Below are 19660 nucleotides of genomic sequence, written 5' to 3' on the forward strand. Positions count from 1 at the left end.
CCTGTGCAAGTTGATGGTAATCAGAGTACTTGGAAACAAGACCTGAGTCTGGGGGTGTGGATCCTTGGCAAAGCACATGCTCACATATATGAGATTGTGGGTTCCTTCTCTGGTACTGCAACGCACACAAAACCCAAAAGGCAATGAGCAAGACAATACTCAATTTTGCTAGGTGCTGGTGATTGAGGCTGTGGATTGCTATGACCTGTAATGATATTTTTCAGACTGTTGGAGGCGGTGCAGCACAGGAAAAGGTGGCGGAGCTGGATGGTGAAGGGTCCACAGAGCAGGACAAAAGCCATTCTAACAGTAGCACCCTGTCTGACCGAAGACTCAGCAGCTCCAGTCTCTGTAGCATTGACGAAGAGCATCGGACAGTGTATGAAATGGTGCAGCAAATCCTCCTGTCAACGAGGGGTTATGTGAATTTTGTGAATGAAGTATTTCGACAGGTCAGTGCATGTTATACATTCATGAAGTTGAAGTCATCTTTGTTGTTGAGCTGGTCAGTTTCCAAACACATGCCTTACTGGCCTCAGCTTAAATACAGGAGGTGTATTTTATCTCAGTTTCAGAGGTCTCAGTTCAGGATCACTTGGTTTTGTTGCTTTGGGCCTATGGCAGGGTGGTATATTAAGGTAGGGACAGGAAGCAGGTAAGGCCCATTTACTTTACAGATGGGTGTGTGAAAAAAATAGCAAGAGACTAGAGTTCTACAGTCTTCTTTGAGGGCACACTCTGCCATGACCTATAATACCCCACAAAGCCATACCTCTTAAAGTTTATGCCAATTCTCAATACTGACCAGTCAGAGCCAAATTACCCATGGGCCCAGAGGAGGATGGGGGCACCCAACTGTAGCATTATTGTTTTATTTATGACATGGTAAGCAATAGTGATTATTTGGCCTAAATTATAAAACTAAGTAAAGTCCCGACCTACTTTTAGTTTGTCACAAGTTTTAATGACCCACCCAAAAAAAAAAAAAAAAAAAAAAAAAAAAAAAGGTTTTTATCACTATACAATGTAGGAAACTTCACCAATTAATACTTTCATGCTTCCATAGCAAATTCAGTTCAGAACTGGGTGGATAGGAAGCTATTCTTAATACTTAACACCAAGTGAACCTAGTGTTCCAGAGCTTCAGAGCTCACACACCCAGAGGCTCTTTCAGAAAGTTCTACTTTTCCTGAAACAATGTGTGACATGAGTATGAGGTAGAAATATTTGTGACATGGGAGAAAAGAGAAGGATGAGAAATAAAGTCAAGGAGAGAAAGGCTTTTTGTCCAGGACACTGGAATATCATACCTCAGATAGGAAAGGTACTGGGAAGAGCTGAAGCAGGAAGCAGGAAAGAAAAGGAAGGGATCAGAAGCCGAACTGCAATTGATGCCCAAGATTTGCAGCAGGGTTGGTGCTCCTGAGTGGGGCGCAGCAACATCTGGGATCAATTTTGACTGGCATATTGTGGCTAGCCAATTTTTATTACATTATAAATTTATCTTTTAAAGAATAAAGGTACCCCTAAACTACGATTAAAAGCCTATAATCTCAGTATTTGGGAGATAGAGGCAGGAGGATCAGGAGTTTAAAGCTACATAGCTAGCTTGAGATTACCCTGGGCTACATGAGATCTTCCTTGTCTCAGAAAACAAACAAACTGACTGAGTAAATAAATATATCATTATCAGAAACTGATTAGGAATCATAGTATGTAGGGTTGTTTAATCTTAGTTTTGTGTTTAGCAAATCATTCATCTTGGTTCCATAGACTTAGAATACTTGCTTTGTTGGATATTGTGTCTGTTTTTTGTTTGTTTGCTTGCTGCTTGCTTGCTTTTGTTTTTGTTTTTTGGCATTGAGTGGTTTCAAGAAGGTATTCCAAAATTTACTTTCTTTGGTCTTTTGAAAATAGTGAATATATGTTTTTATTTTTGTTTGTTTTGTTTTGTTTGTTTGTTTGTTTGTTTTGCTTGTAAATGTGGCCAGAAGCTGAATTGGGTGTAATAATCTTGGGTCACTCTTGCACTTAGGAATTTGTAGCCAGACAGTCTTTCGACATGTAAATTAGAGCCAGGAAGACTCCAGTATCTTAGTTGAAATTTGGGGATGAGTACATTTAACATTTTGAAAAAGATAAACTTGAATATGTTTGAAGTAAGCAAGAAACTATAACACCTGACAAATAGAAAAGTAGAAAAGGAGAAAACAGAATTTGAAATGGATAATAGTAACAATTGGGATGTTTATTAAAACAGAAGAAGACCTCATTGCATAGTCTTAAAGCAGAAGGTAGATTAAATTGGGTAAAGAAATGATCCTGTACCTACCTCAGAGAGACAGAGGTAAAAGCTGGGACAGGTTGAAGGAAGAAGTTCTAATGAGCAGACCTGATACCTTGTTTCTTTCCTAGCTCTATTCTGGTTTTGTTTGCAATGAGACTATCCTCCTATAGCTATAGATATTCCTCTTTATGTGATTATTTTTAGTGTTTTTGCATAAGCATCAGTTGCAGCATAGTTGTGTGTGCTGACTAGTTTTATGTCAACTTGACACGAACTAGAGGAGGGAACTTCATTTGAGGAAATGCTTTAAGATTGGGCTGCAGGTAAGCCTGTAGAGCATTTTCTTACTTAGTGATGGGGGACAGCCCAGTCCATTGTGGGTAGTACCACCTCTGGGATGGTGGTCCTGGGTTCTATAAGAAAGCAGGCAGATAACAGACTTTGATGATCCCCCACGGAAGGCCCTGGGGAGCAGAAAGGGGATGGGATGGGGGGGTGGAGGGCATGGGAGGATGGGAGGGAGAGGGAGGGAACTGGTATTAATATATAAAACAAAATTGTTTCTAATTTAAATTTAAAAAGAGTGGAAGAGAAAAGAAAGGAAGGAAGGGAGGGAGGAAGAAAGAAAGGAAGAAAGAAAGAAAGAAAGAAAGAAAGAAAGAAAGAAAGAAAGAAAGAAAGAAAGCAGGCAGACAGGCAGGCAGGCAGAGCAAGACAGTAAGCAGCATCCTACTTGGCCTCTGCATTAGCTCCTGCCTCCAGGTTCCTGCCCTATTTGAGTTCCTGTTCTGACTTCTTCAGTGATGAATGGTGATGGTGATACATGAGCCAATTAAACCTTTTCTTCCTCAACTTACCTTTGTTCATGGTGTTTATTGTGGCAATAGAAACCCTGACTAAGACACTGCAGAATTAAGTTTTATTGCTACCTGGTGAAACCAAACATTTGAGAAAGAGGAGGTGATGGGGAAAAGAAGAGCTTTATTGGCAATAAGCTGGAAAGTTGGGTATCTTAAAAAAAAAAAAAGACACCATCTTGTGAGGGGTTGCAGGTACAAGGCTTTATAAAGATTTGTGGGTAGGTCTTTGAAATTTGCAGAAACAGCAGTAATTCTGAATTTTGGGTAGTTTGCTTTTCTGAAGCACAGACTGTAGGTTTTCATAAGTCACCAGAAGTTCTAGGTTTGTTCTGTAAATCTAAAGAAAAGTTGCTAATGAAATAGCTTTATGTCCCATGCCATTGTAAGTCCTTTCCCTAGGAATAGCTGATGCTGCAGTTAGGAAAGTGTGTAGGAAAGTGTGGCATCTTTCATCACAGGACAGCCAACTGTCTCTGGAGAACAGGGGTGGATACCCTGAGTAAGATAGTGAAATGAAGCTTTTCACAAAAGAACGAATTTAACCCACTAGGTCACTTCAGCAAGAGGTGTCCTTTGTAGCAAAGCTGATGGCAGACCTGCAGTAGAATCCCCAGTCATGTGGCCACCAAACTCAGGGATTTTTAAAGATGGACTAAAAGGCATGAAGTTAGACTATTAAGTTAGAGTTTCCCCTTTGTAGCATCACTATACATTTAGTTACATGCATTCCTGTGGTTTGAATAGTTTATCATTAAGAAGCTTCCAGTTTTTTTTAATTTATTTTTTTAAGTTAAAATGTAATTACAGCATTTCCTCATTTCCCTTTTTTTCCTTCAACCCATCCCATATTCTCTTTCCAATCCCCCATGTCCCTCCTCCCTCCCCCATCTCCTTTTCAAATTGAGTCCTTTTTCTTTGCTCATTATTGTTTTTCTCTCTCTCTCTCTCTTTCTCTCTCTCTCTCTCACACACACAAAAACCAAAACAAAACACACACATACACACTTGTGTGCATGTCCATACAAGTATTTAAATAACAATCCCTTGAGTCTGCTTTGTTGTTTGTGTGTATGTGATTTCAGGACTGGCCACTTTGTATTATATAACTGGTTAGGTGGGGCTCATTCCTTTGGGAGGGTAATTCTTCCTCTCAGCAGCCATTGCTTACTTGTAGTTCTTTATCTTTATCTAGGTGCAGGTCTACTTGAGATTTCCTCCTTTCCAAGTTAACATGTCTGTTGATGTTCCTGTTGATATTGTCATTGCTCAGGTATTGTTCAGCCTGCCATTTCTAGAAAATACAACCTCAAAGCAGGCTTCCTGGCCCTCTGGCTCTCATAATCTTTCCACCATCTCTTCCATGGTGTTCCCCGAGCTTTAGGTATAGGAATTGTGCTAAAGACATCTGCTGGGGCTTGGTTCTCCACAGTCCATTGATCCAGTGATATCTACTTGTGGCTTTCTGTGATGGTGTCCACCTGATGTAACGTTTTAGAAGTATAATGTTTTTCAGAGTTTGTCTTGTGCAGTCTTATATTGCTCTACTTATCTTCTGGTTAGTGTTTATATGCTCCATGTTTTTCTAACTTTGTTGTCTACTTCTGTGGACATATGCTTTGGGTTTCCCCTTACAAATTGCAGGTTGTTTTTTTGTTTGTTTGTTTGTTTGTTTGTTTTAGTTTTTTAATCCTTCTCTTAAATACAGTGTTATAACCTCTGCCATGTAACATAGTCACTGCTTTTCTTGGGTGTAAATCAGCAGTCTTACTTTTACTTTCTAATAGTAACAATGGTTTTGTTTGTTTGTTTGCTTGTTTTGTTTTTTTGACTGGTTGGCCTTTTTTTCTCTGGTACTTAGGTGCGTGGTAGGTATTACACTCACCTGCAATTGTTTAATGGCCAGCATCCTGCATCTCTAAATTAAAATCTATTCTCATTTTCAACATAAGTTCAAATTTACCTCATTTATTCCTTCTCAACTTATAGGACTTTATAATATATTTGAATTCCACATTATAAAAAGAATGTACATATGCCTGACCCAGTCTTCACCACCCAAGCAAGAGTGAGCATCCTCCTCCCTCCTTCCTTTTAAGAGGTCATGTAGTCAGACAAGAAGCACCACCTCTATTGGGTCAGATAGCCCAAGGTCATAGGCAGAGTGAACAAATACCCACTATACTTCCCCTTTTTGTCTAAATAAGAAGGTTCTGCACCTAATACAAAACTATATACAATAAGAACTATTAGTAAGTATTGTCTAGGAGAAAGAAAGGGTAATAACATAAACAAAAATGGAGCTACAACCAAGAAGAACAACATTAAGTAAGAAATGCATACTAAACGTCCAGATAATAGGTAAATGACAAATTACAGCGATTACTCAAAAGCTGTCCTATCCTGAAGAATCTGAATCTAGTACTTGATATGCTCTTAGTTAAGGTACGAAAGGATTGTAACTATGACTATTTAGTCTTCAACCCCATCAACGATCTTAGAAGGAAAATAATATTACCTGAGTAAAGGTAGTGCAAGTAAGCAAATTCTGAAAAATGGTAGGAATGACAGAAACAGCTGGCTGCCTGGAAATTCACCCAATGTTTCTCTGTAACATTGGGACATTCACTTTTGGCTACAGGCCTAGAATATCTGACAGAGCATTTTCAGAAGCAGGAAATTTTAAAAGATTGTCCTACCCTCTCTTGGCAGTCCCTTTTCCATGTGTCCTGTTTGTTCAAGTTGAACAGTGTGCTTACTGTCAGCAGTTGAGGCAAGGACAGTTCTATGCCTAGCAGGCCATTTTGCTAAGAAGAAGACAATTTCATATGGAAATTTGTTTTTTTGATACCCAGCATCCTCTCAGGAGTAAATTGGTGCTGCCAGGAGCAATCGTGCCTCACGTCAATAGAATTCTAAGTTACTAAAACATTTAAATGCCATATTCTCTTGGTCTGTGAAGTGTTTGGAGATTACCTATCCATCTGACATATACCTCTGTATATTTAGAAAACCTAACTGACATAGCTAAAAGTATGACAAGCATGGATGACTGTTAACCCATTTTTCTTACTGACCTAAATAGCTTAAAGACTAAGGCTTCACATATAAAAATAAGCAATCTGTGAACAGCTGTACAATATAGAACAATGACCTAAAATTTGTGACAATACAAAATATCTTTATCAGAGGTAGAACTGTATAGTGCAATATGATAACAAAATCCTTAATATGTGACAATATGCAAAATATCCTAAACAGAAGTAGAACATACATATAGCATGACAAGTATAATTTACATTTGTATGAGTATATAAAAGTGATTTAAACAGGAATAGGAACATATTGTAATATGACAAATATAGTTTTGAATTTGTTTCAATATACAAATTATCTTAGACAAGAATAGAAAATAATTTTACATTTGTATCAGTATACAAAAATCCATACCAATACAAATTATCTAAAGCTGATAGTTGCTGAATTAGTTTACAAGTAGGTACAATAATTTACTTCATTATCCTGTCCTTATATATTCCCCTGTTTTCTTTCCCAAAATAGATTCCTGAGTCTAAACTTCATTGTTCCACCCCCAACCCTATTACAACTTATAACAAACCCCTAACAGATAACAATTTTCCATGACCCTGAGAAAACAAAATCTGTTGGGAAAGGGGGCATCATTTTCTAGAATTGCTTCCTGCTATCTAGGGGGCCATAGTATCTCTGTGGGATTGTAGACAAAAAAAAAAAAATAAATAAAAAATAAAAAATAAAAAATAAAACAAACAAAAAAATAAAACAATGGTTGAATCTCATTAGAATTAGCTATAACATTTGTAGCCAGTCTCAGAGTAGTGGCCAAAGCTTTTCTGAAGTCTGGGCTAGAGGTATAAGATGGTGGACCATCTCAGCTAGCCACCTTGGAATTATCATGAGCAGTTTATAGTCCAAAGCTGATCTTTGAGTGCTAATCTTTGAGTGGTATATATTGGTTCAATGGTGTCATCATGAACCATGTAGAGTCATTGTTTTGGGGTCCCATCTTCCTTTGGAGACTTCAGAGATCACTGTTAGGAAATTTTATTGTTCACTGTGAAAAACCTTAAACATTATTAATATCAGAATGGAAAGTTTAAATTTTAGGGTAGCACTGCATCTAAAGAAAGCTTCCAAAGAGTCAAGAATAAGTATGTAGAGAAAAAGAATTTTTGACAACAATAGTCCCTATATTTTTGGTTTCCTTCTGTCCTACATCAGGTGACTCTTCTGATATAAGACAGAAACACCTAATATTTCTTTTAACTACATGCTTGGATTTAGAGAAGGAGAGTTATGCTCTGATTCTAAAGTCAGCTTTGATTTACAGCTGAGTCAGGACTACAACTTTTTGACATTTTACCCTGTAGAGAAGAATATCAGTAGCAATAGGTCTGATTTTTCTTTGTCAATTTTTGTCTAGATAGCTTTCCTTTCTTTTTTTGACACCTAGATGTCCCAGGCCTTTTGATTTCTGGATGATGGGTATTTGTGTTTTCCTGTAAGAACAAAAACAGATCCCTGCCCTGGCCCTTGTTTGGTGATTTTCCTTACAACTTGTAGGACTGTCACATTGGTGGATGAGCTATCATTTCTCCTTATTAAGAGGTTTCTCCTGTTCAAATCGAATCTTTATTAATCTTATTAATCTTGATGGTATCTGTAGCTATTTACTCTCTGAGGTGTGTATTTAGGAAATCAACTATGGTCATTTCTCTTTTTTTTTTTTTTTTTTTTTTTTTTTTTTTCTGAGAAAGGGTTTCTCTGTAGCTTTGGAGCTTGCCCTGGAACTCACTCTGTAGAACCAGGTTGTCTTTGAACTCACAGAGATCTGCCTGCCTCTGCCTCCTGAGTGCTGGGATTATTGTCCTGGCTGTTTGTAGAGTTATTTTTATTCATTTTTAAAAATAACTTTATTTTTCCCTATATAAGAACTACTCCTTGCTGTCTGTGAGGAGAGTAGTATGCTAAGTTGGGTTGCTAAGTTGTCTACATTTTGTCAGAACTGGTCCCTGTATTTCCTTCTTTGTAAAGTTTTTCTAAATAATATACAATAAAAAAGTGTCAGGCTTCAATCAGAGACATAGAGGCTAAAATATTTATAGATCAAATATACCAATAAAGGACAAAAGAAATAGAATAGGTTGAAGGAAGGATAGAGGGATGGGTTGACAGATAAATATGTAATGAAGCAAATATAGTTGCTGCTAATTACATCAGGGGAATAGGGCTATGGCTATTCACTATGAAAACATTTAATTTTATTTGTGTCATTTTTTGGAATAAAATTCAGGAAGAAAGTGAAACAACATACACTTTGTCATAGTCTCTTATGTTTATTGAGGCAGAATATTAGTTCATTCTACTTTTGTGATCTTTTGATAGCACAGACTCCTGTGTTCTGGAATTTGATGTGATCTGGTTGACACCTCTGGGAACTTCTGTATCTGTGTACCAGTGCTGAAGTGACATCTGCCTATCATTGCATCTTTTGTTGTGAAACTTAGGGGTGGTATTTAAAAAACATCCAAGAACTACTTGGCTTATTTGTCCTTGTCCTTGTCATTCAAACAGTCATTTGAGTGTGGGGTGCTGGTCCTTTCTGTTTACCTTATATTACAGCAATAGGACCTAAATCTCAGATGCAAAAGGCAAATGCATTTCCTCTTCAAAGTAATTGTTTTCTACTTTCTTTCAGCAAATCACAAATACGTAAGGAGATGCCTTAATAGTAAAAATTTCCTTGACTGAGAGATGGCTTAGTTGGTAAAATGCTCAGATCCCCTGCACCCATGTAATAAAATGTGGTGCCATGTATCTGTAATCCTAGCACTATGAATGCAGACATAGGAAGACCCCTGTGGCTTCTTGGTCACCAGTATAGCCAAATTGCCAAGTTCCAAATTCAGTGAAAGAGCCTGTCTGATAAAATAAGATGGTAAAGCAGTTGATGAAGATGTCAAATGTGGACTTCTGGTCTGTAAGTGCACACACGAAGTATTTAAAGTTCCTACAATTGTGCAAAGTGTTAGAAGTGGCCAGGATGGTTAATATTTGTGTTTGGACTTGGTGTTCTGATGAACGTAGAAACCTGTCTGGGAAGGAGATAGAGGAGAAAGGCAGGAATAAACAGAAATGGGATGAAAAAAAAAAGGCAAGAGAAGGAGAAGAAAATGGCAAAACAAGGTGGAAGAGCCCATATTTGTAGCAGTCTCCAACTTCTGTGGTTTTAACTAACCCTACCATGGCAACTTGAAGCTCCCAGCATGGCTCACCTGAGTGCAGAGCCCAGAGCAGATCAATGCAGCCAGCTCCACGCCTGCGAGTCTATCTCTTGGTTTACAAACCATTTCTGATTTTTTTTTTTTTTTTTGGAAACTTACAAATTTAGTTGTCATTATTTTATTTAGACAATTAAAATACTGTAAATGTATGGTTTAGTTATTTTTATACAAAGAGCTAGCTGGATATAGACAAATCTGTGAACCTTTATTATTTTTCTTTTCTAATTATAAGGATGTCATTTTCCTTTAGATGAGTGGTATGTGGAAAAGTATGTATGTGTGGTCTCTATACAAGTTAGATGTTTTTGAAGTTGGTGCTGGAAATGACTGTAAGGCGGCTTTAGGAGAGTCTGAGATTGTGTAGCATTAAGGAGTTCCTTGTTTTGGTTTTTCTTTTCAGGCATTTTTGTTGCCTTCCTGTGAAATATCTGTAACAAGAAAAGTAGTTCAAGTATACAGGAAATGGATCCTGCAGAACAAACCTGTGTTCATGGAGGAACCAGATAAAAAGGATGTTGCCCAAGAAGATGCTGACAAATTAGGACTTTCAGAGACTGACTCCAAGGAGGTAACATTATTGCTCAATCTGTGAGTAGATCTGCTAAGTCAAGGGTCTTACTGTGCCCAGGAAGACAGGCCAGAGCACGAAAGTCTCAGGCTTTGAACCATCATTCATGCTCCGTCTTTGGTGGGCAGTTGTCTCCTTCACCCTTAGCCTAGGGCCACATGAACATGGCAACTTTTTAAATCACTGTTGCAAGGCATTCATTTTCTTATATTCTGCAGTTTTTTCTGTGAGACTGAAAAGCAGTTATCCTCTCCTTGACTTGTTTAAATAAATAGTCGTTGGAAATGGAATGTTTTTGCCAGACTTGTCTTTTGCAGTTCACTGTCCAGAAGACATCTGTATTAAATACTTGAATAAAGAGCAAGGGCTTATGGTGTATGATCATTGCTGCCTTCCTGCAGGAGGCACTGCCCTGTTCAAAGCTAAGGCTTGAATAAACCTAAAATGACAGCACAGAACACCCCTTAAGCAAAAAAGAAGCAAATTATATTTATGTTCCTGATTAAATTAATTTACAATATTTAAAATCCTTAGTCACAGACTTAAAATTTTTAAATGTCTGACTTGATTCTGTTGTTTTGATGTTTTAGTATTAGAGAAATAATTTTAGTAACTTGTTATGAGGTCAGATCAATAGTAAGCAAGTAGAATTTGTGTGTGTCGGATCCTGATTTCTTTGTCCCAGCATCAGGCAAACACTAAGGTCTGAGACCACCTTGGGTGCTAGAGGTCAAGTGCTAAGCAGAGTGTAAGGAACCAAGTATGTAAACACAGGCTTCTTCCCACTTGGCTAATGGATTGTTATCTTCTGAAGGCCTCGTCTGAAAGTTCTGGTCATAAACGGTCATCGAGCTGGGGACGCACGTATTCCTTCACAAGTGCCATGAGCAGAGGGTGTGTGACAGAGGAGGACAACACAAATGTGAAAGCAGGGGCCCAAGCTACATTGCAGGTATGCTACCATCAGGGCCACAAAGACAATTCTAGTGGAAAAGACATTTTGAACATTTTGTTTAATTAGAATAATGTCACATGAAGTGCACTGTTATTTTGAGCAGTAGGCACTAAAGAACCCTTAAGTTCTAAGTTTTTCCTTCCACCCACAAATGAAAAGTATTATTTTTTTTTTTTTCTCTAGTCAAAAACTATGTGAGAATTGGTTTCAGGTTTTTTTGAGAAGGACTATTTTACAGTGAATGTGAAATATATATGATTTATACCTGAAGTTGTCTTCTAAGCACATCTGAATAGTTACTTAGATTTTAATTTATAACAACTTATTCTGTGTATGCACATAGATACAGACAGACAGACAGACAGACACACACACACACACACACACACACACACTCACAACCACACAGAAAGCAAGAGAAACATAAATAAAAATAAATCTTAAGAAAAGAGTAAAGATGATTTTACTCATGTAGCTGCAGAGAACTCTGCTGTAGCTCATTATTGTAGCCTGTGACCTTGGCATAGACCCTTGGAGGGTTCCTTGCTTTGTCCCTGCAGCTCCCTCCTTCCATGTGGACTACAGTCATCCTGTATCTCTACAGTTTGAAAAAATTCTTAGCTAGGATGTACATTGTTGTTTTTGTTCTTGTATTCAGTAACTTGGCTCATGGGGAAAGGGGCTTGATGGAGGTCTGATGAGAGCATTCTGTTGTTGCTGCTGGGGATGAGCACAGTTTGAACATAATTCTCTGATTGGTTACCTTAACCGGTGCCAATACAGTGACAAGTATTCATGTGTTGGCTTCTTGAAACTATTATTAAAAGTGTAGTATATGAAGACTTTTCATTGGGAATTGGTAGAATTTTCAGATTCAAGAAGGCAGCACATGAAATTAAAAGGCTTTGTTTTATATTATTTGTGACTTAGTCACATAAAAACATTGTCACTAAAACTGCTTTAGTTCGTTAATCAGAAAATTCTGTTTTCTCTTATTCAGAGCCTTATTCAGATTGACTTTGTGAGTTTTCTCTGGTAGTGATTATTAATGATTGTTTTCTCTATAAAAGTGGGCTATGAATGTTTTTTAGTCTTACAAAAGCTAAACCTTAAAAGCTGTCACCAGTTTTTTTTGAGTGTGTTGATTTGAACCTGTCTGGGTAGTCTATGTGTTCTATTTGTGATTCCCTCCACCAAGAAGCCAGAGAAGCTGGATTTGCTCTACTTCCTCCTTGCTCATACTATTTAATCTAAAGGAGACCTACAAAGCAGTATGAATACAGATAGATATAACCCATTCGATCTAGTTTATGTGTACCTTTTACTTAAATGTGTGACCCTGCACCACATGTATGCCTGGTTCTCAAAGGAGGCCAGAAAAGGATGCTGGATTCCTTAGAACTGAAGTTGTAGGTGGTTGTGAGCCACCATGTGGGTGCTGGGAATCAAAGCCAGGTCCTCTGAAAGAGCAGTCAGTGTTCTAAGTCATCTCTCCAGCCTCAGTCCTATCCATTCTTATCACAAAGTTGACAACAATGAACATCTGAAGTTGCTGTGCCACAGAGTCATCTGTATGGGTGCTGACATGTTCTCTCACTGTAATAAGCAGTAACTTTCTGTCTGAGAACCAGAGTCAGCCTGCTGATACAGAACAGAAGGCTTGGATCCCAAAGATCTAGGGCAGAGCTTAGAGTAGTTGGCTGACTCTCTCATTGTTCTTTTGTAACATTCCTTCCTTTTATCTTAAGAATTGGCTGAGACTGTTGTGTTGTGCTGCATAACAGATTTCTCCTATTAAAACAAGCCATGCGACTAGAGAGATGACTCAGCTGGTAAAACATTCACTACACTATGTGAGGACTGAAGTTTCTGGAAGTCAGGTGGGCTTAGCAGCCCACTTATAATCCTAGTGCCAGGGAGGCAGAGACAGGAAATCCCTGGAGCAAGATAGCTAGCCAGAGAAGCAAAACCTGAGCCCTGAGTTTAGGGAGAGATCCTGCTTCAATATAGAAGATGGTATATTCAGTCCCCACTCCCACAGGAACACACACGCACGCACGCACGCACGCACGCACGCACGCACGCACACACACACACACACACACACACACACACACACACACACCACATTAAAAAAATAAGAAGTCCTGATCCTAGAAGATGCAACATTGTCCATGTGATTTGTCTGTTTCCAGGCACCCACTGCTCATTGCTCAGTCCTTATGCCTCTTGGGAACACTTGCAACATTCCATCGGAAGTAGGGGTCATGTACTGTGCTGGGTGCTTCTATCAGTGCCACATGGGTTTACTACACATCGATTCTTATTCCTCCAACTTGATGCCTTAAATTCACTTTGGCAAAACAATTATATCTCTATTGTCTAGCCACGGGCCTTCTCTCTGACCTTCTGTCCATCCCAGACCTTCTGATTCTGACCCTGTGATCCTGTCTTTTTTTTTTTTTTTAATTGTTGCTATTGTTTTGTTGTTAGTGTTGGAAGATAAAACAAGTTCAAATATTTTATGACTCACTCGTGACTAGAGTAACACTATTTATATGGAATAGTAGGGAAAGGCCTTCCAGGTGCCTACCTAGGCAATCCTAAGGGGTGAGCTTCAATACTTGGAGCATGTGTTGGTGCCAGTTGCTGTATCGAAAGAGTCTGTGGAAATAATTCAGAGGGATTCATTGGTCAAAGGGAGGTAATATCTGTATGTGAGATGTGTATGATCAATTGTGTTTTCTAATGTAGAATTGTTGGCTTTAAGGTCTTTCTTACAAATGCTGCGAATGTCTTTTTGCTGGAACCGTGTGCTGAAGTTCCTATGCTCCTGAGAGAACAGGTGGATGCCTGTAAAGCTGTTCTCATTATTTTCCGGCGCATGATAATGGAACTCACAATGAATCAAAAGACATGGTAAGTTTACTTCAGATTAGCATCCCCGAACAGCTGTCTTTTCTGTTCAGTGAAATTAAAGTGCTAAGGTTTCCATTTATCTAATGTTTTTACAAAACTGGCGATAAGGTAAGCAGCAGCCCCTTGGAAGCTTCTGTGAATTGTGGCAAAGGGACCTACCCAGCACTTGGATTATTCATTTATTTTTATTATTGTTTTAAAAAATGCTCTTGAACAGGAGCTAATGTCACACTCATCATTAGTGGGTTTTATCATTTTAAACTGTTATCAGACAGTTTTATGATAAGAGATGTGTGCTTTATAATATGATTCTTCATAATTGAAGTTTGTTTGTTGTCCTATTTAAGTTCCAAATGCCAGATGCTTTCTTCTGATTCCTTCCTTTCCCCACCTCTCTTTTCTTCACTCCTCTTTTCCTCCCTGCCTCTCTGTTTCTTTTCTTTCCATTTAGTAATTAACTCCTGAGCATCTATTATGAACACACAGTGGTGCAATAAATAGCATGTCCCACTGTGACAGGGGTCTGAGTGCCCTGACTGTGAGTCTCAGGGCCACCTCCAGCTCTGTCGTTTCTTTTTCCTCTTCTCTTCAGGACTTGCTGTCCTGTGCTCTGCACATGTGTCTAGATGTAGGTGGTGCATTTGTCTTCCTCCTTCATAAACAAGTAAACAGGTGGAATAGAGTGCTGGGAGAATGGATGTTAATAATAATAAATAGATAAGCCTGGAACTAAAGCCCAATGGAGCCAGATACCAAGAGAGCAAATTCCCAGAGGTCATAATACCACTAGAAAGTTACTGAGATTTTGTGTCATTTGTCTAATGCACAGACACAGGAGAAAAGATACCACAGCCTACAGATCTGTTTGTCTGACCTGGACCAGATTGCTTTGTTGTGGTTTTAGTTTTTTCACTAGAGATTAAGAAGAGCAACAAGAAAGTAGTGCAAGTGAATAAATGGTTAGGACTCAAAACCTTATAGGAACCAGAGCAATTCCCTTAGAGAATGTTTGAACTCCCCCTCTATACGGAAGATAATATGTTCTCCATTCCCACAGAGTTCATGGATATGAGAAACACAACTTGGCTATATAAGAAAGGAAAAATGATCTTCTGATGTTTTAGACATCAGTACTGTGTTGATTCTTTAAGCCTATTATGTAAAGTCCCCTCCTGTGAGTCTGAAAACAGTAGCACATGGTGACTGAGCTATGGTGACTGCAGCCATCCCAGGTGTGCACTGTGGTGTAGGCAGGATCTGCCAGGCACAAATGCACTGCCCATCAGTGCTCAGTCTTGACCCTTCTAAACCCCTCCTGTCTTCTCCAGAAACCACAGCCATGCAGTGTTATTGACTGCCTGTGTCCTCATACTAAAGACCAGAGTCAGTTTTGTTTTCTATCACAAAGGCAGATGGGAGACTTCACAGGTTAAGTAACAAAATGATGGAGAATGTCAGAGTACAGTATACGTTCCTGCTGGCACAGCTATTCCCTTGGTGAGTGCCCCCGTGTGCTGGTCCAACTGGAGAAAACCGTCTTGTTCTCCCTCCTGCAAAGACAAAAGTCAGGCCGGGAAGATGTCTGGAAGATGTCATCCTGCCAGTTGGCATGGATGTGGAAAGCATGTTTGTAGAACTGTGGTAACATAAAGTAGTTTATATGGATGAAATATGTTCTTATTCTCTAACTGGCACCTAGATTTTTAATACTTTCAGATAATATGTGATTATTAGTGTTGCTACTGTGGAGATCTCATACCTATAAAGTGCTTTGGAGATGTGATTATTAATATGAGCTTTTATTTTGGGTGGCCCAGGGAGCAGATGTTGCAAATCCTTCTCAGGATAACAGAAGCTGTCATGCAGAAGCCAAAGGATAAGCATGTAAAGGACTTGTTTGCCCAGAGCTTGGCAGGGCTGCTCTTCAGGGTAAGTCTTCTTTATTAAACAGTGCAAATGCAGAATTGAAGCAGACTTGGCAAATTAGCTTTAATTACTGAGATTTCTACATGTTATATCAAATTAACTTTACATTTTTAGAAATTTCCTTCTTAGCTTTGTTCTAAATGTTGTGGTCTGTCTTTCACAGTCAACATTGGGTCCTTCAGGCTTCCCTCTGCCATCTCCTTCCTCCTGGTTTGCTTGATTGTGGTAGACATTAAGAAGTGATAGGAGTTGAGCATCTTAGTAGGGGAGAAAGCTAGATAGATTTGACAGTTACAGGATAAATAGAAATATGGAAATGGGATGAAAACTTGAGAACATCATTGTGTCAAGCAACTGTATGCAAAGCCTCAGACTGAATGGAGTGACTGTGAGAGAGAACATAGGGAGATGAAGGCATCACCATGGTTGATAAAGAGAGACAGCCAGAAAGGCTGAGAAAGGAGGCCCAGTTTGCTGAGGGGAAAGCTAGAGTAGATTGTTCTAGATGTCAGGTGAAGTGAGGAGGTAACCTTTGGCTCTAGTAAGAGGTGGATGTACATGTTGGTGACATTGGCTATGACAAATTCTCTAAACTGCAAGAAGCCAGCTTCCCCTTTCCTCTCTCCTTCCTCCCTTTCCCCTCTCTTCTCCCTCCCATTCTCCTTCCCTCCTTTCATCCCTCCCACCCCCTCCTCTCATTTGAGATGTCTTGCCCGGCCTAGAACTCACTATGTAGAACAGGCTGGCCTTGAACTTACAAACATCTGCCTTTGTTGAGATTAAAGGAGAGTGTCACCACATCATCCCTTTATTTCGTATACTCAGTAAAGTAATTTCCAGTCTTGACATCTTACTACACCATGACATCCAACTGGTTTTGCTCCTGCTACCAGTACTGCAGCAGAATGGGAGGTGATTCCTACTGACCTCTGCAGTCTCTACCCTCTCCTCTTACTCCACTAAGATTATATCTATTGATCTAATATTGGGTCAGTTTTATTACCACTAATATTTTATTGAGTATTTTTATTAAGGCTAAAATGCCAGTTTCTGTCTATACATTTTAAACTCATGTTTTCAAAAGTTCAAGGCCATTACCAGAAAGCAGTAAATTGATAATTTCATATAGTATAAAATATTGATCTAATAATAAAATTGACCCAATATTAGATCAAAAATTAGCAATAATTGACTTCTCTTCATCATGATGGGCTGCAGGTGCCTTCGGGCTGTTCTCTGTAAAGCAGGTGGATAATCAGGAAGCCAGCAAAGGGATCTGTGCTGGACAGGAAGACAAAAGAAACACAGCAGTAAGAGGGTAATGGAGCCATAGAAGGATAAACCCAGGCAGGAAGTGGAGATCTGTCAAAAGGAAACTCCAGAGTCAATTGGCTGGGAGAGGAGGAAGTAGAAAAATTTGATTTTGATAGAGGTGAGGAAAGGCTGTAACCAGAGGGAAAATCCACTTCAAGGAGAGTGTGTTGATTTGTGTGTGTGTGTGTGTGTGTGTGTGTGTGTGTGTGTATAGCTATGCAGACCAGGCTGGCTTCAAACTCACATAGATCCACCTGCCTCTGCCTCTGCCTCCTGAGTGCTGGGATTAAAGGGTGTGCCTCCACCATCCTATGAGTGTGTTGATTTTTAAGATGAGGAAGAATTATAGCAAACTAAAGATAGTTTGGCTTAATGGAAACACATGGTTTTGAGAAGGAACTTAAAGAGGGAGTAGGAATGCCTCTTGGAAGACAGTGCAGATGGGGTTGGAGCTGGGTAAATGCCAGTGAACGTTTACCCAGGTCTCATGGGCTGAGGCAGAAGGGAGTCTCATCTAATGAGTTGTCTTTGAATTCTGCAACAAGCCCAGCTGCTCAAAGTCATGTAGCACTCAGGTTTAGAAGGTCACACTTAGAGGAAGATGTTTGCCATAGCCTCTCTGGTAATGGTGAAAGAGCCGCCTTCAGAAGCTGCGTAGTCACTGGACAGAGGTTTTATATTCTTTTACCAATATTAGCAACACTAGCCATGCACATTAGAATAGCATTTCCTCAGCTAACTCATCTTACCATAATGAAAGCCTGGTTACAATTGGTCAAAAGTAAGAATAACAATAAAAATAATGTTATTTTGTTGTTAAAAATCATGCATTTGGTTGGTTTCAGACACTTATCGTGGCTTGGATCCGAGCAAACCTCTGTGTGTACATTTCTCGGGAGCTTTGGGATGACTTTCTAGGTGTGCTGTCGTCCCTCACAGAATGGGAGGAACTCATCACTGAGTGGTCCAACATCATGGACTCCTTGACAGCTGTGCTCGCAAGAACTGTATATGGAGTTGAGATGACAAACCTACCTCTAGATAAATTAAGTGAACAAAAGGAGAAGAAGCAACGTGGCAAAGGTAGTTTTGCTCTTCCAGGGCAGCAGCAGTGGTGTGGGGTGAGAAGGGTGTTTCTTTGTACACCTGAGCTGTAAATGCATTGTGTTTCATAATGAGCTAAACCAGTTGCACAGTGTTTTTAAACACTGGCCCTTAGATTGTGTTTCCTATTACTTTGTTCCCTTAATGAAACTGGTGACTATGTCAAGAGAATGTGGAAGAAAAATGAGAGAGAAGTACCATTAACAGGGGTAACAATGACCATGCTTGGCACATGGACTCCATCCTTATCCTAGCTCTTTTACATAGATCTGTGTCACAGACAGAAAACCCAAAATAAGAAGGCTTTATAGTGATTGACATCTAAGCCAGTCAAGTCCAGCCCAAGATGCTACACAGCCCAAGGTGCTGCTGCCTCCCTAGAAATTGTGGAGGAATTCCAAGTGCTTGAGATGGGAGCCATTTGGGCTTTATTGTGCTTCTGGGTAAAGCTGTTTTCAGACCTAAGGAAGTAAAAGTAATGATTTTGAGTTGTAAAACAATGGGAGTTTCTATTGGAGATGACAGTTGGTGTCTCCTTATCTTTAGTACAGTTCATAAGGACTGTGGTACTTGAGTTAACTTGTCTATTCCAGCCATGCTGTAAAGACTTGAGCTGGCTTATTCAAATGTATATGGTACTTATTAAATGGAAAAAGAAATAGGACATAGTGGGAAGGAACTGGTATAGTTAAATGCCAAAATGCATGCTATGGAGCCTCATTGGCTTGCTGATAGGTAGAGATGACTTTGGATTTGATCTTGATGTTTTCAGTGTTTTATCAAACTTTTTCAAAATAAGTGTGTTTCTTGCCTCCTGAAGGTGTTTAAAACACACACACACACACACAGACACACACACGCACGCACGCACGCAGGCACACACACACAAATACACACACGCATGTGTGCATATATACATTGTATCTTAAAAGTCTTTCTTCCTACCTGGTATATAAACACAGACCTATGAAAAGATAAATTAGCATGGAAAGTAAACAAAGTTCAAAAGTGCTGTTTTCCAGAGAGATACAACAATTCTTTAAATGATGACTATGACAAATATCTTAGTTTATGCTGCCTTATTTAAAAAAAAGATTTAAATATTTATTTATATAGATATAGGCCTAAGCACTAAATTGTTGAAAACAGAAAATAAACACCAAGAAAACTTGATGTGAAAACAGGCCATAAGTTGTATCTACTGACTCTATTATTCCTGAGTGGGGAAATAAAATCTCCTAAATGTCTTACTTTTTTCTTCTTCTGTATTTCTTTTGGGTCTTTGACCTTTCTTTGAAATAATTGACCAGGATACTATGAGAAAATAGAAGTCAAATCTCAGATCACATTGTTACATCATTTTGAAACTTTTCTAAAATAAGATTTTAAATTATTTTTAGGTTTTCA

The 19660-nt window shown here is 39.0% G+C and overlaps 1 protein-coding gene across 3 annotated transcripts in view; it reads left to right on the forward strand.

The window, feature by feature from the left end:
* The window catches only part of Ralgapa2 (Ral GTPase activating protein catalytic subunit alpha 2), a 256297-nt gene that overhangs the window by 64062 nt on the left and 172575 nt on the right, over positions 1–19660 (forward strand). For all 3 annotated transcript variants that reach the window (XM_051183228.1, XM_051183229.1, XM_051183230.1), the window contains 6 exons: positions 225–452; positions 9868–10035; positions 10850–10987; positions 13761–13909; positions 15727–15838; positions 17995–18232. In XM_051183228.1, coding sequence (XP_051039185.1) covers positions 225–452; positions 9868–10035; positions 10850–10987; positions 13761–13909; positions 15727–15838; positions 17995–18232 — 1033 coding nt within the window. The remainder of the gene's footprint in view (positions 1–224; positions 453–9867; positions 10036–10849; positions 10988–13760; positions 13910–15726; positions 15839–17994; positions 18233–19660) is intronic.

This window comes from Phodopus roborovskii, unplaced genomic scaffold (genome assembly GCF_943737965.1).
Source record: "Phodopus roborovskii unplaced genomic scaffold, PHOROB, whole genome shotgun sequence".
NCBI classification, from domain to species: Eukaryota; Metazoa; Chordata; class Mammalia; order Rodentia; family Cricetidae; genus Phodopus; species Phodopus roborovskii.